At 44.9% G+C, this 13535-nt stretch overlaps 1 protein-coding gene across 1 annotated transcript in view; it reads left to right on the top strand.

The window, feature by feature from the left end:
* LOC138516939 (zinc finger protein 845-like) overlaps nt 1-12833 on the top strand; it is a 70433-nt gene extending 57600 nt beyond the window's left edge. Inside the window, exon 2 of the mRNA XM_069632415.1 lies at nt 9969-12833. Coding sequence (XP_069488516.1) covers nt 10661-12691 — 2031 coding nt within the window. The 5' untranslated portion in view covers nt 9969-10660 and the 3' untranslated portion in view covers nt 12692-12833. The remainder of the gene's footprint in view (nt 1-9968) is intronic.
* The last annotated feature ends 702 nt before the right edge of the window (nt 12834-13535 follow it).

Genomic DNA, 13535 nt, shown 5'->3' with positions numbered 1-13535 from the left:
TGAAAGATCATAATCTCCAATAGATAAGGGAATGTTATCAGTAAATGGAACCAACCCTTTAGCCCCAGAAAATCCTTGGGTGTTCATGGCTTCGCCTGACATCTTAAATTTACCTTCCCTTATGCAAGACCGAGTTGCCCCGGTGTCAACAAGAAATGATAATTTTTTGTCACCTATCGTTACCTCTATGCGTGGTTCCTCCGCACTATTAGGTGTTACTGACAGGATGGGACACACCAAGGCCGTCTGTGGGCTGGCCTATTGGGGGTACAATGATTGGCCATTCCCTGTGTAAGGGTTGTGTCCCAACACCGTCACCCCACCCAATTGTGTTCGTTCAGTTTGGGGTGGTGGTTGTATTAACGCCACTTGTTGTTGAGGCAGTGAATAGGTTTGTGGCTGTCGTGTTTGTTGTTGTTGGTCACTCCCTTGTTGTGACATCTGCTGTTGTTGTATGCCCTGCTGTTCTTGTGATGTCCTAGGTTGTGCTTGTTCATTCCATGCTGGTGTTCCTGGCCTGACCCTACATGTACGTGACATGTGTCCTAATAGTCCGCAGCTCCAACACACGGGTGGTTCCCTGTTTTGCCATGGGAAGCTCCCTGTGTTGTCCTGGTATACGGGTTGCCCTGTGGGGTAGTAATTTCTAAGTCCCCCAGCCTGTTGCTGGGTATTATATCCATATCCTCTCCCCCTCATAAACCCTCCTCTCCCTCTGTTATAACTATAATACCCAGTTCCTTGCATTGGGTACCCTCCTCCCATGTTTGGTGCGTGTAATTGCAGAGGCGGCACTTGCTGTATTACACCTTGTGGAGGCGTTATTTGAGCTGGATCTTGTGCAGCCACTACTTGCGTTGGGCTTTGGGCCATTGGTGTGGGCGTAGTTATTAGTGCCCCTTCCATTGTATATTTAGTAAGTTTTTTCTGTACTAATTTGGCCTCTTCTGTTTTCCTGTCCTCCTCCTTTTGTTTCATTTTTCCTTGCCATGTCCTGCAGTGATGTACTATAGTCAGTTGTATTTCTGGCCATGGTTTTGCTTCCATTCCCACTACTTTCTTTAGTTGTTTCTGAACTCCTTCTGGGAGCCCTTGTACTAGTATATGATAAAATATGGCTGGTGTTTTGTCCCATTGTTCTCTAGTTTCCATGCGCCACTTCTCTTGAATATCCTGGATATAATCAACAGGATCCTCATTTTCACCCATCTTACGGGAAGTAATGGCTCCTATGTCTGATGTGTCTGGGTACTGCACTCTCAGTGCCTGCCATAGCGCATGTCTGCAGTTTGCAAATGGTGCCCCATCATGCGATGTGTTTGTTATTGTTACCCCATGGAATCCCGCTCTTTTCCAAATGTCATCCGCTCTATCCCCTAATATTGATATTAACAGGCCCTTCACATCTCCTACTGCCAGTTTCTGTCCTGCGGTGTGTTTTTCCATTTCATATATCCACTTACCCGCACCTCCACTTAGTGATGGGAGCCTACATTTTATATTTTCCTTATCCGTATGTTTCCAAGGTACATACTGTGGTCTAACCCCTCCTCTCTCCAGCAGTGGCATTAAATTCTGTCTTGTGTCACCCTTTACGCTCCATGAGATTGAGTCTTCACACCCCTCCTCTTCCCCCATTTCTTTTACTACTTCAAATTCTTCCTTACTACCTCTGCCCCTACCTCCCTCTTCTTCCTTCCCCCTTCTTTCATCATTTCCTGTGTTCAATATGGGTATGTTTATTTGTCTTTCTTGCCTGCGACTAGGGAGGTCCCTAAGCCGACATGCATAGGGTGTAAGTTCGTTCATGAAGGGTGCGAGCTTTATTCTTTGCAGAGAGCGTGCGGTGGTTGAACATGTAGGTAGTGACGTGGGAGGGCGGCGTGATGGGGATGTGGGTGGCGTGGTTTCATTGGTTTGTGTTTCCCCTATTCTTTTCACTTCCTCCTTACTTCTCTCCAGCTCCTCCCATCTTCTACTTATCCAGGGCGAATCTATGTTTGTTCTAGTGAGGTACAGTTTATCTAAGCTTTCCCTTTCACTCTTTCTTCCATCCTTCTCCACTCCTCCTTCCTCCTCACTGCAAAAATCATTCATAAATGGCACCCCCCACTCTGCCTTTTTTCCTTTTATTGTTACCGTTTTCAAATCTATTATGTCTCTTTCTCCCCTTTCGTTGTTAACAACTGTCCCCCCTAGTGCTGATGTCGTTGCTACCTCCCTACTTTTATATACATCTCCCCATCTTTCACTCTCCCTACCCCTCCCTTCTCTTCCTTCTTCACTTCTCTCCTCCATTTCCCTACTATTTTCCTCCCTTTTCCTTTTCAGTTCCTCCATTACTTCGTTGCTCATCTGTTCCAATATCCTTTCATCCTCTCTCTTCCTTTCCCATTTCACCCTTTCTCTTTCTACTATACTCTCTATTACCTTCCCTTCTTCATATTTCTTAGCTGTCTCCGATATTATCCTCCTCCTCCATAATTCCATTTCCTTTTCCTTTTCTTCTTCTTCCTTCTTCTTCTCTCTCAGTACTACTCTTGATACCCTATCTGCTGCTGCTTTTACCCTTTCAGCTTCTCTCTTTTGCTCCTCACTTCGTTCCCTTAATTTTTCCAATTCGTCCTTACCTTCTTTCCTTTTCCTCACTCTCTCTCTTTCCTCCCTCTCAAGTTGTTTGATCAGTTCATTCTGCTCATCCCTTAGTTTTGCTAATCTTTCCTCCAAAATCTCTTCCTTCTGCCGTAGTAGCTCCTCTCCCCTCATTTCACTCTCTCTGGCACTATCCTCGTTTGTTCTCTTTACCGCCTCCCTTTCTTCTCCAGTTAGTGAGCCTCGTAATTTCAACAATATCTGTGCAGCTACCCACTCATCGTTTCCTATCTCTACAGTCTGCTCTTCTCTAATCCTCCCTTCCCCCATTGGTATCTTCCCATGAGCCACATATGGTGGAGGGCTGTATGCCGGGTTTGAGTATCCTTCAGCCGCCCTTAACTGTCCTTCTATTTCTCCTAATTCTCTTAAAGGGTACAACCCTCCTCCCTCTGTTTTTACTCCCGGTGTTATGGGTATCTCATTGCTCAGTTCCTTTTTTATGTCGTCCGATTTATCAACCTTTTCTCCTCCCTGTCTTTCGTTCCCCGTATTCTTTGTACTTTCGCACACCTTTTCCCCACCCGTTCCTTCTTTCTTAATCTCCTTTTCTTCCGGTGTTTCCCCCATAGTGAACATTCCATTTGGTCCTGGTCGAGACCCCTGGAACATCCTCCATAAGTTAAACACCTCCACATGGTTTGCCAACTTCTTCCCCTTGTATGTATTGTGCAGATGGTTTAGTAGTGAATGTTGGGCATATGGATCGAAACTACCATTAGGCGGCCATGGTGTTAACATTTTGTTGTCTGTCCCCTGGGTCCACTCTATGCTGTACTTAATTAACTTCTCCCTGTGTGGTGGCAATGTGGTGCATATGTGCTGTAGTGGGGTAGTGAGGGTGTTCCCCCACCCTCCCGACCCTCTCCCGTATGACATAGTTGCACTCCCCTTGTTACCCTTCCCCTTACTAGCAGTTTATAATGTACAACCTTGTATTGCTTACCTCGCCCCGCAAGTGTGGGGACTTACGACAATCCTTTGACAAATTATGCAATAATAATAAATATGATGTTATATTATATTCCTTCCCCTACAGCCCCCTGCGGCCGAAGCGCACGCAGCCCCCTGCGGCTGCGTACCCCTTACGACGATCTTATACAGTCGTCCTGTTTCTCCGTTCTCCTCCCCCTTTTACACTCGCCGTGGCCGGCGTTCTCCGTGCGCAGCCACGCCCCTTTCCCCTTCTTCTTTCGATCCACTGGTTTATAGTTTATCTCCGTATCAGCTCCTTTATCATGCTTCTCTTCCCCACCATTCTCAAACCCAAAATTCCTTGTGCTCGCGATATCCTATTAAATCCCTACTGGTGACGTCACCGATTTCTTCGAGCTACTGGTATATTCTTGTTATGTTCTTTAAGTTCAAAATACACTTGCAATCTACCCCGCTAACCCTACAGCTGTCTTCCTGTCTCTCCTGGAACAAGGTAATCTCATCAATAATATAACCGGACTGCGCACGCTGCGTCGCCTCGCGTGTGATACGCCCCTCAACAGGAGGGCTTAACCAGCCAATTATCTTCCGTTTTGGGCAACTATGTAGCTAGCTACCTGCCACAGGGAAACGTCATCTACCTATCGAGTTTCTTGCTCGAACAATAGGGAACCTCATCTACTCATTGATCAATAAATGTCAAGTCGTAGGAAACCACACACACCCACCCTCATACTTAGTCGCACTTTAAGCCATCAGTTTCTTACGAGCGGCTGCACGTGATGTTTTCGTGCCCCGCCCCCTCTTTCGCGTAACGTTAGCTGACTGTTACGAGCGGCTGCACGTGATGTTTTCGTGCCCCGCCCCCTCTTTCGCGTAACGTTAGCCGACTGTTCTCGCACTCGTTTCACTACCATTCATTCCATTAGCAACGCTCAGTTAAACCTTCACCGCACATCTGTACAATACCTCCCCCCTCCCTTATTTACTTCCTCCCCCTCCCTCACAATTTCGCATTGCTTGTTGCGCGTGTCATGCTCACCAAGTTCTCTCGATGCAGGGCCGCTCGACTGCGTGCACCCTCCAAGCGGCTCGCCACCTCCCCTCGTCTGGACCACGTCTGGACACTCGCCGACCGCGGGCGGGATACTTCTCAACCGGCTCCCGAGGGCCAATATCCGGATTGCGCTGTCCGGTCTTCTCGCGGCTCCGCGATGGTCCTGTAGTCCTCAGAAGGGGGCAACGGCAGAGGGGGCCGCGCCGCCGGGCCTCCTCGCAACGGGAGTGCCTGGAAAAACTAAAAAATAAAAGTTGATCTTAAACAGATCTCAGCAGTGCCTCCAACTTGTCGGGGGGAAATTCTGCCGGGGTCGGCCGGGCCGTCCGCAGACCTCCGGGCAGGGAGGCCCCAACTCCTCCCGTATATCCCAGATGAGATAGAGTATGAGACACACACACAAGGAGCAAGGCGACTCTGCTGTTTATTATGCAAACGGCAGGGATGGGTCAAGGAGCGCACGCGTTCGTCCTGACACACACAATTGTGGGGCTCGCAGGCCCTTTTTACTGCATTATGACGCGCTACTTGCGTCACTTCAGAAAGTTAACAAAAAAACCTATCGCCACTCTTAATTGGTTGCTCGAGTGGTAGGGTTAGTATAGTACACATATAGAGAATGATATTAGTGGTCAAGGTGTAGTCAGGTGGTATATCTGGGTTGTCCCTATAATTAGATACATAAGAATTGTTACATGAAGACCTCTGAGGATTGGCTAATGTTACTGACGTCTGAGATAAGAGCCCTATGTTCTGATTGGTGCATCCGTGAGCTCCCCAGCCTGGGACCACCGTTGTTCCCAGCTCTCGGTGTACCTGTGTTTGCAACAATGTTTCAATATGAGTACGTGCAGACAATGTGAGGATTTATTCATAGGTGGAAGGCTGACCGCTCCCACTGTAGCAGGTGTTCATTGAGCCTTTCACGTGTCTCGGCCTGTGTCTCGTAGTGAGGGACCCAGACGCCTTTTCTCTCCTGGGTTTTGGCATCTCGTCAGGTTCGGCTTGGTCACGTGGGGCGGGACCGTGTTTGAGGCACAATTCTGCACAATTAATATTGCTTTTCCACTGTGTGTCTGGTTTAATTTGTAGATATGACTTTAACGTTGGTATGCGGAGTGCGAGGTTGCAACATCCTGCCTTTGATGATTTGTTCTTGGATGTGGGTTTGCAACATTGCGACCTTGGCTGATTTCTCCACCAGGCTCATTCTGCAGGATCAGCAACCTGACTTTTGCTTTGTTAATGTCCACGGGAACTCTTGCTTGAGGCCTACTTGGGCCTGGTGTATAGTGATCCATTTCGGACATGGGTGCTTTAGGTCATAGTGGCATATATTTCCATGACCAGTATCGTGTTTCTATTATACCTCTCATGGTGGTAACGGGTTTCAAGAGAAGCGTGAGCAAGCGGCGTTATAGATGAGTTCATGATGCATCTTGCGTTTCTGCATTCTGAAAGCCTATGTAAAAATAATAAAGATGTACGTCCGTGAGTATGTCTGTCGCCTATGTCAGAGCACTGAGTATGTTCTTCGTGTAGATTGGTGTGGAAATGTTAAGTGTGTATATTTGTACAGATGTGCTTCCCGTCGTCTAGGTCGTCATGGCATCTCTAACGACGTGTGGTTTTTAGTCTAGCTGATCCGAGCCGCAGGTGTCGGCATGGCCAGTGCGGACTGCTGGGCAGGCAGGTGGACACATCCGTATGTTCCTGTACCAGGGTACCTGGTCGTCTGGTAACTGGACAAACTCTTCTCGCGGCGGGTGTCTGGGCCGTGACCCTCTAGGCCAAGCGCGAGAGGTGAAGGACGGGAGCCTGGTCTTCCATTCTCCCACTTCAGTGCCTAGATCCATCTGAATCACTCTGTTGAAGATAGATGGTTACTCGCAGTACTCTTGTGGCAAACAAGTATGTTTCCACTTCTAGTTGCGGTACATAAAGCTGGTGAGATCTTGTGATTCTGTGTGTAGTGGCACTGAAAAGAATGCATACTTGCGATCACTAACTGTGATGCAGGTGGATTCCACTGGAATGCCACACAAGATTGTCACTGGATTGGCTGCAACTAGATATTCTGCTTCTACAGTATGATTAAGGGTTCTTAAATCCTGAATGAAACGCCACGACCCCCCGTTAGCCTTGCGCACAGGGTACACTGCTGTGTTGCATGGTGATTCTGATGGCACCAGAATGCCTCTCTCAATGAGGGCGTTGATTGTTTCAAAAATGCCCTCATCCGCTTATTGGTTAGGTGGTACTGTTTTACTCTTGGCAAAATGCTCCCGGTTTAAGCTTGATCTTTGTTCCCTCTAATGCACCATATGTCATAAGGGCTTGTGGTCCATAAGCTGCCAGGTACCTTGGCCGGGTCATCTCCCAGAATGTGGGTTGCGCCTCCAGCACCATCGCCATTCTCTGTGGGACCTCTCTGTAATGAATCTGTAACCAGAACGTTACTCTCATTTCAAACACCATCTACATCTCTTGTCTCTCTTCCCCAAAGAGCTCCTCATCTGTCACTGTTGTTAGTCTGCACCCTTCTGCCCCTGCAATTATTGCTCTCCACACCTTGCCTATGTCATCTGTGGCGTGCACTGCAAACCAATCCTCTCTTGCCAATACTCCCTTAATTTCTATGGACACTATTGTCCTTCTGGCTCATCCATGGTTTCTCTGGTCTGAATAGGTACTCGCCTGCAACTCTCCATACTTTCCCTGTGATGCCTAGCATTCATGCAGTGGCGATGTATGTCTCATACTGGAATATCTCTGGGTCCACTGGCACCCCCTCTGTAATGTGCTCCCACAATATGCTTGGACAATCTGTCTTGCATACAACATGTGTATGCCTGGTGTGGAGCACACTATGCCTTTGTCTGTGAATCAAATTGTCATGTTAAGTCTGCTCATGATGTTGCATCCCAATATGTTTACAGGAGCCTGTCGAGAGTAAAGCAAAGGTAATGATAACTTTTCTCTATCTATAAGCGATCACAACTTATCAGTAAAAGGAACCACTTCCCGAGCCCCAGAGAATCCTTGAGTGTTCATGACATCGCCTGACAACGAAAATGTCCATTCCTGGATGCATGACCTAGTCGCCCCAGTTTCATCAAGATATGAACATGTTTTACACCTATCACCACCCCTATGCGAGGATCCTCCGCAGGTTAAGGTTTGACTGACAGGATGGGACACAACAAGTTTGTCTGTGGGCTGTCCTATTGAGGGTATAGTGATAAATCGTTTCCTGTAAAGAGGTTGTTCCCCACCATGGTAACCCCTACCACTCTCCTAACGGACATGGTTGCCATGGTGTCCATGGGTTCTGCTGTGTTGGTGTCTTGCAGTTGTGCTAGCTGATGTGTGTTTCCCCTGATCTGTGGTGTCTGTAAATACTGTGGTAGCAGTGCTGCCATTTGCGGTGCTTGTGTCTGTACCTGTGGTGGTACTTGCACCTGTGCTTGTGCCATTTGTTGGTAGGTGCCCTGTATTTGTCCCTGTTGCTGTTTACCCTGAGCATAATAACCCTCTTGTCCCGTGTGGTAGTTCTGCTGCCCTTGGTCTCCCCAATCTTGCTGTGCCCCTCTAAATCGGCAAGCCTGTGAAATGTGCCCTAGCGGACCACAGGGGGGAAACACCCCTGTGAAGTCTCTTGGTCCCTGCTGCATCTGTTGCCCATACCTCCGAAACCCTCCATGGTTGTGGTGTGTTTGTGGTCCAAAGCCACGCCCCGCTGGAAACCTCCCCTCCCTCGGGACCCTGGATTCTACCCTGGCCCATATACCCTTCTCCCATGTGCGGTGCCTACTGTTGGGGTTGCTGGTACTGCTGCTGTGCTGCTGGTGCTTGTGCTTGCGGGGTTGTACAAACCCACCCTAACCCTCCTCACCCCTGAGACAGGTGACATAGTCACAACCTGACCATGAGTACTTACCCTCACACAAGAAGGCCCCTCTCAATGCTTCAGATCACATGACCACTCCTGTCTTGGAAGCGGCTACTAGCAGTGCGGATTGTGAACAGGCATGCTGGTGCTCCCCTCGCAATTGCTTGGTGAAGGACTGGCACTACTGCTGCTCATCTCTTATTGCTTGTTGATGAGCCGTCAAGCAAAATTGAACCACACAGATCTATTTCAGGACGATCTTAAACATCTAGGTTTTGATTCAAAAGTGCAGGCATGGGATGAGGCTTTATTGTGGCAGGTTTAGGGAAATAGAACATAGAGGCTTATTATTGGGTTATTCTCCAATTCTAAAATACAAGTTTTATTAGATCATGAGAGTAACCTGCCACTGAATATACCCACTACCAGAGGTGTAAGTCAAACCTGCGTATGCGTGCCATGTTTGTTTAAGTTGTATTTGAGTGACATTGGCGAGTACCAAAATCCATCAGTCCTAGTTACCCCGAAAATGCAACATATGAAACTAGTTTGGTTAGCTTATGCTGATGATTTTTTTGAATTTTGATCTGACCCCAATTGCCTTACAGCATCTTTTGTCAGCCTTTTGTAAATTTGCAGATGTTCTTAAATTGAAGACCAAAAACTTAAATTATGCACTGTACCGGCAAACCTAAATCTAATTCTTTTGTTTGACAAATTGGTCATGTGTCCCTAGAGAAAGTGAAGGATTTTGTATACTTGGGTTTCCCTATTTCGAACAAACAGAAACTAACATTTATAGCAACTGAGTGCTATATACAAAAGTACCTATGTAATATTAACTCTGCATTTGTGGGAATGTGTTGAAACACATGGTGCTAGTGTGCTATTTTATAAAGCCTATAGCATGTTATGCTTCAAGTCTGGTTAGTTGTGAATAATTTGTGTTTGCTCATTCTCCAGTACTATTCTTCTTCTGAAGGCCCTGAAAGTCTCGTTATCACAGACTAATGAGCTATTTTCCTAGCCTACTGTGTGCCCTGGTCTGTCCTAAAATTAGCAACCAAACTGCTCATCACTTGTTGATCTTTATCCCTGCCAATGAATCCCTGAGCCTGTCTTTATTATAGACACTGCGTTGGAAGGAAAGAGTAGACCCTACCGTCACTCCAAATCTCAACCAAGAACCCAGATAAGTGCGGCTATTGCCTGTCTGAGTCAATCCATGATGAGGATTAGTGTGTCACACTTATCTTGATGTCTGTGCTTACACATACTGTTAGAGTATGGGATGCCAGAATTGTGACATATGTACCTTGGTGTCTGCATTAATCCTAGATGCATGTCAACAAGTCACAATTATTCTCGATTCTGCATATGCATTGTGCCATTTTATTTTATGTCGTACTCATTCTAAATTTCCCTTTTCAGTCCCACAGTGCAAGAATGGAACAAAGCAAACTGCTTTATGAACATGCCGGTCAAAGAACATCCTCCTTATGATAGCAGTGGAAAGTCTTGCCTACAGATTCCAAACTGAAAGACAAGTGCACCAACACTGACACATCTTTCATACAAAATGCTCATTCAAGGCTACACCATTGAGTCCCTGCTGGGGTGAATGGAGAGCGGGGATGACTTGGACTGCCACTTGGAAGTCCCATTGGAGTACCTTCAATGAAGGCACCTGTGCTGAAAGCCTTTGCCTAAAGTGAAGATCCTGGATCACCACATCAGCTTGAAAGGTCCACAACACTTGGTTAATGCGGCTGCTACAGTGCAAATCCTTCAGAATCAATGGTATCCCTGTTACAGTCTTAGCCTGTTGGAAATATTGATGATCCCACAGCTGCAACCACAGATAGACTCCCAAAGACTCACAAGCCACAAGGCTGGAAATTGTGCACTGAATATATGAATGTTAAAAGGACTTACTTTAGTACACCCATAGTGCTGTACGTTATCCCAGTCTGCCCAGTAATAGTTTATGCATAAATGTACCTATGCTGGTGACACTGACCCAGGGAAAGACTGTATAGATTGAATTGTCATATATATATATGTACTGAATGTAAAAATGATTTGCATCTAAGGAGCAATTATTCAAACATACTGTGCACACAATGGAGAGTGAGTATGCATTGTCTGATCATGGCAAGGTTTTCAAGCAAAAGATTCCACTATTGGTACATTCGAGAATTTACACTGTGGAGAAACCATATAAATGTTCAGAATGTGACTTGGCATTTATTAGAAAGCATGTTCTATTGGTTCATCAACAAATTCACACTGATGAAAATCCATATAAATGTTCAGAATGCGAGAAGAAATTTATTATAAAGGGTCAGCTATTAATACATCAGAGAAATCACACTGGCGAGAAACCATATAAATGTTCAGAATGTGATAAGGCTTTCAAGCGAAAAAATCATCTATCACAACATAAGAGAATTCACACAGAGGAGAAACCATATGAATGTTCAAAGTGTGACAAAGCATTAATTCAAAAGGGTGGACTATTGGTACATCAAAGGAAGCACACTGGCGAGAAACCATATAAATGTTCGGAATGTGACAAGGCCTTTGTTACGAAGCAAAACCTGGCACAACATCAGAGAACTCACACTGGCGAGAAACTGTACAAATGTTCAGAATGTGACAGCGCATTCATCAGAAAGGGTGATCTATTGGTACATCAAAGAAAGCACACTGGTGAGAAACCATATAAATGTTCAGAATGTGACAAGGCTTTTAAGTCAAAATGTTATCTGTCGAAACATGAGAGAATTCACACTGATGAGAAACTATATAAATGTTCAGAGTGTGACAAGGCATTCATTCAAAAGTGTGATCTATTGGTACATCAAAGAAAACACACTGGTGAGAAACCATATACATGTTCAGAATGTGACATGGCATTCATTCAAAAGGGTGAACTATTGGTACATCAAAGAAAGCACACTGGTGAGAAACCATATAAATGTTCGGAATGTGACAAGGCTTTTAAGACAAAATGTAATTTGTTGCAACATGAGAGAATTCACACTGATGAGAAACTATATAAATGTTCAGAATGTGACAAGGCCTTCAAGCAAAAATGTCATCTGTCGCAACATGAGAGAATTCACACTGATGAGAAACCATATAAATGTTCCGAATGTGACAAGGCTTTCAAGCATAAACATGATCTGTCACGACATGAGAGAAATCACACTGGCGAGAAACCATATAAATGTTCAGAATGTGACAAGGCTTTCAAGCAAAAACATGATCTGTCACGACATGAGAGAGTTCACACTGGTGAGAAACCATATAAATGTACAGAGTGTGACAAGGCATTCATTGCAAAGGGTGAGTTAGTAATACATCAGAGAAATCACACTGGTGAGAATCCATATAAATGTTCAGAATGTGACAAGGCTTTCAAGCAAAGAAGTCATCTGTCGCAACATGAGAGAATTCACACTGATGAGAAACCATATAAATGTTCAGAATGTGACAAGGCTTTCATTGCAAAGGGTCCGTTATTAATACATCAGAGGAATCACACTGGTGTGAAACCATACAAATGTTCTGAATGTGACAAGGCTTTCAAGCAAAAATGTAATCTCTCGCAACATGAGAGAATTCACACTGATGAGAAACCATATAAATGTTCAGAATGTGACAAGGCTTTCATTGCAAAGGTTCAGCTATTAATACATCAGAGAAATCACACTGGAGAGCAACCATATAAATGTTCGCAATGTCATAAGGCTTACAAGCGAAAATATGATCTGTCAAGACATGAGAGAATTCACACTGATGAAAAACCATATAAATGTTCAGAATGTGTCAAGGCTTTCATTGCAAAGGTTCAGCTATTAATACATCAGAGAAATCACACTGGTGTGAAACTATATAAATGTTCGCAATGTCATAAGGCTTACAAGCGAAAACATCATCTGTCACGACATGAGAGAATTCACACTGATGAGAAACCATATAAATGTTCAGAATGTAACAAGGCTTTCAAGCAAAAACAAGATCTGTCACAACATGAGAGAATTCACACTGGTGAGAAACCATATAAATGTTCACAATGTGGTAAGGCTTTCAAGCGAAAGCATCATCTGTCAGAACATGAAAGAATTCACACTGATGCAAAACCATAAACATGTTCACAATGTGACAAGGCTTTCATTGCAAAGGGTGAGATATCCTTACATCATAGAAATGACACTGGTTTGAAACTATATAGATGTGCAGAATGTGACAAGACCATCATTTTGAAACAAAAACTCAGAGAATGCTCATTGGTGACAAACTATACAAATGTTCTGACTGTGTCAAGGCTTTCAAGATCAATCTACTAGTGCATCAGAGAAGTCACACTGGTGAAAAACCATATACGTGTTAAGAATGTGGCAGGGCTTTCAAGCGAAGGCTAGATATATCAAAACATCGGAGATATCACACTGGTGTTAAACCATACACATGTTCAGATTGTGACAAAGTCTACATGCAAGAGTGTGCTCTGTTGGTACATCAGAGACATCACACTGTTGAAAAACCAAATAAATGTTCTGATTTGGGAAGGCTGTCATCACAAAGTGAGACCTAGTGGTAGATCAGAGAATTCACACGGCAGGGAAACCACATAAAGGAACTATTGCAATATGAGAGAGAGCAGATCCATACTGTTTACAAACAATCTAAAGGCACTCTTGCAGCATGAGAGGATTCATGCTGAGGAGAAACCAAATAAAAGATGTTAAACAATATTTGAGAATTCACATTGGGGCAAAACCCCATAAAAGAACCATTGCAACATGAGAGGATTCACGCTGGTGAGAGATCACATAAAGCAACTATTGCTGCATGAGATGATTCACACTGGTGAGAGACCACATAAAGGAACTATTGGTGCATGAGAGGATTCACACTGGTTAGAAACTACATAAATGTATTATTGCAGCATGAGAGGATTCACACTGTGGGAAACCACTTAAATGAACT

This window comes from Ambystoma mexicanum, chromosome 6q (assembly GCF_040938575.1).
Source record: "Ambystoma mexicanum isolate Mex_15411 chromosome 6q, UKY_AmexF1_1, whole genome shotgun sequence".
NCBI lineage: Eukaryota > Metazoa > Chordata > Amphibia > Caudata > Ambystomatidae > Ambystoma > Ambystoma mexicanum.
The sequence above is the reverse complement of the archived record's forward strand: the minus strand, read 5'-3'. Positions and strand labels throughout refer to the sequence as shown.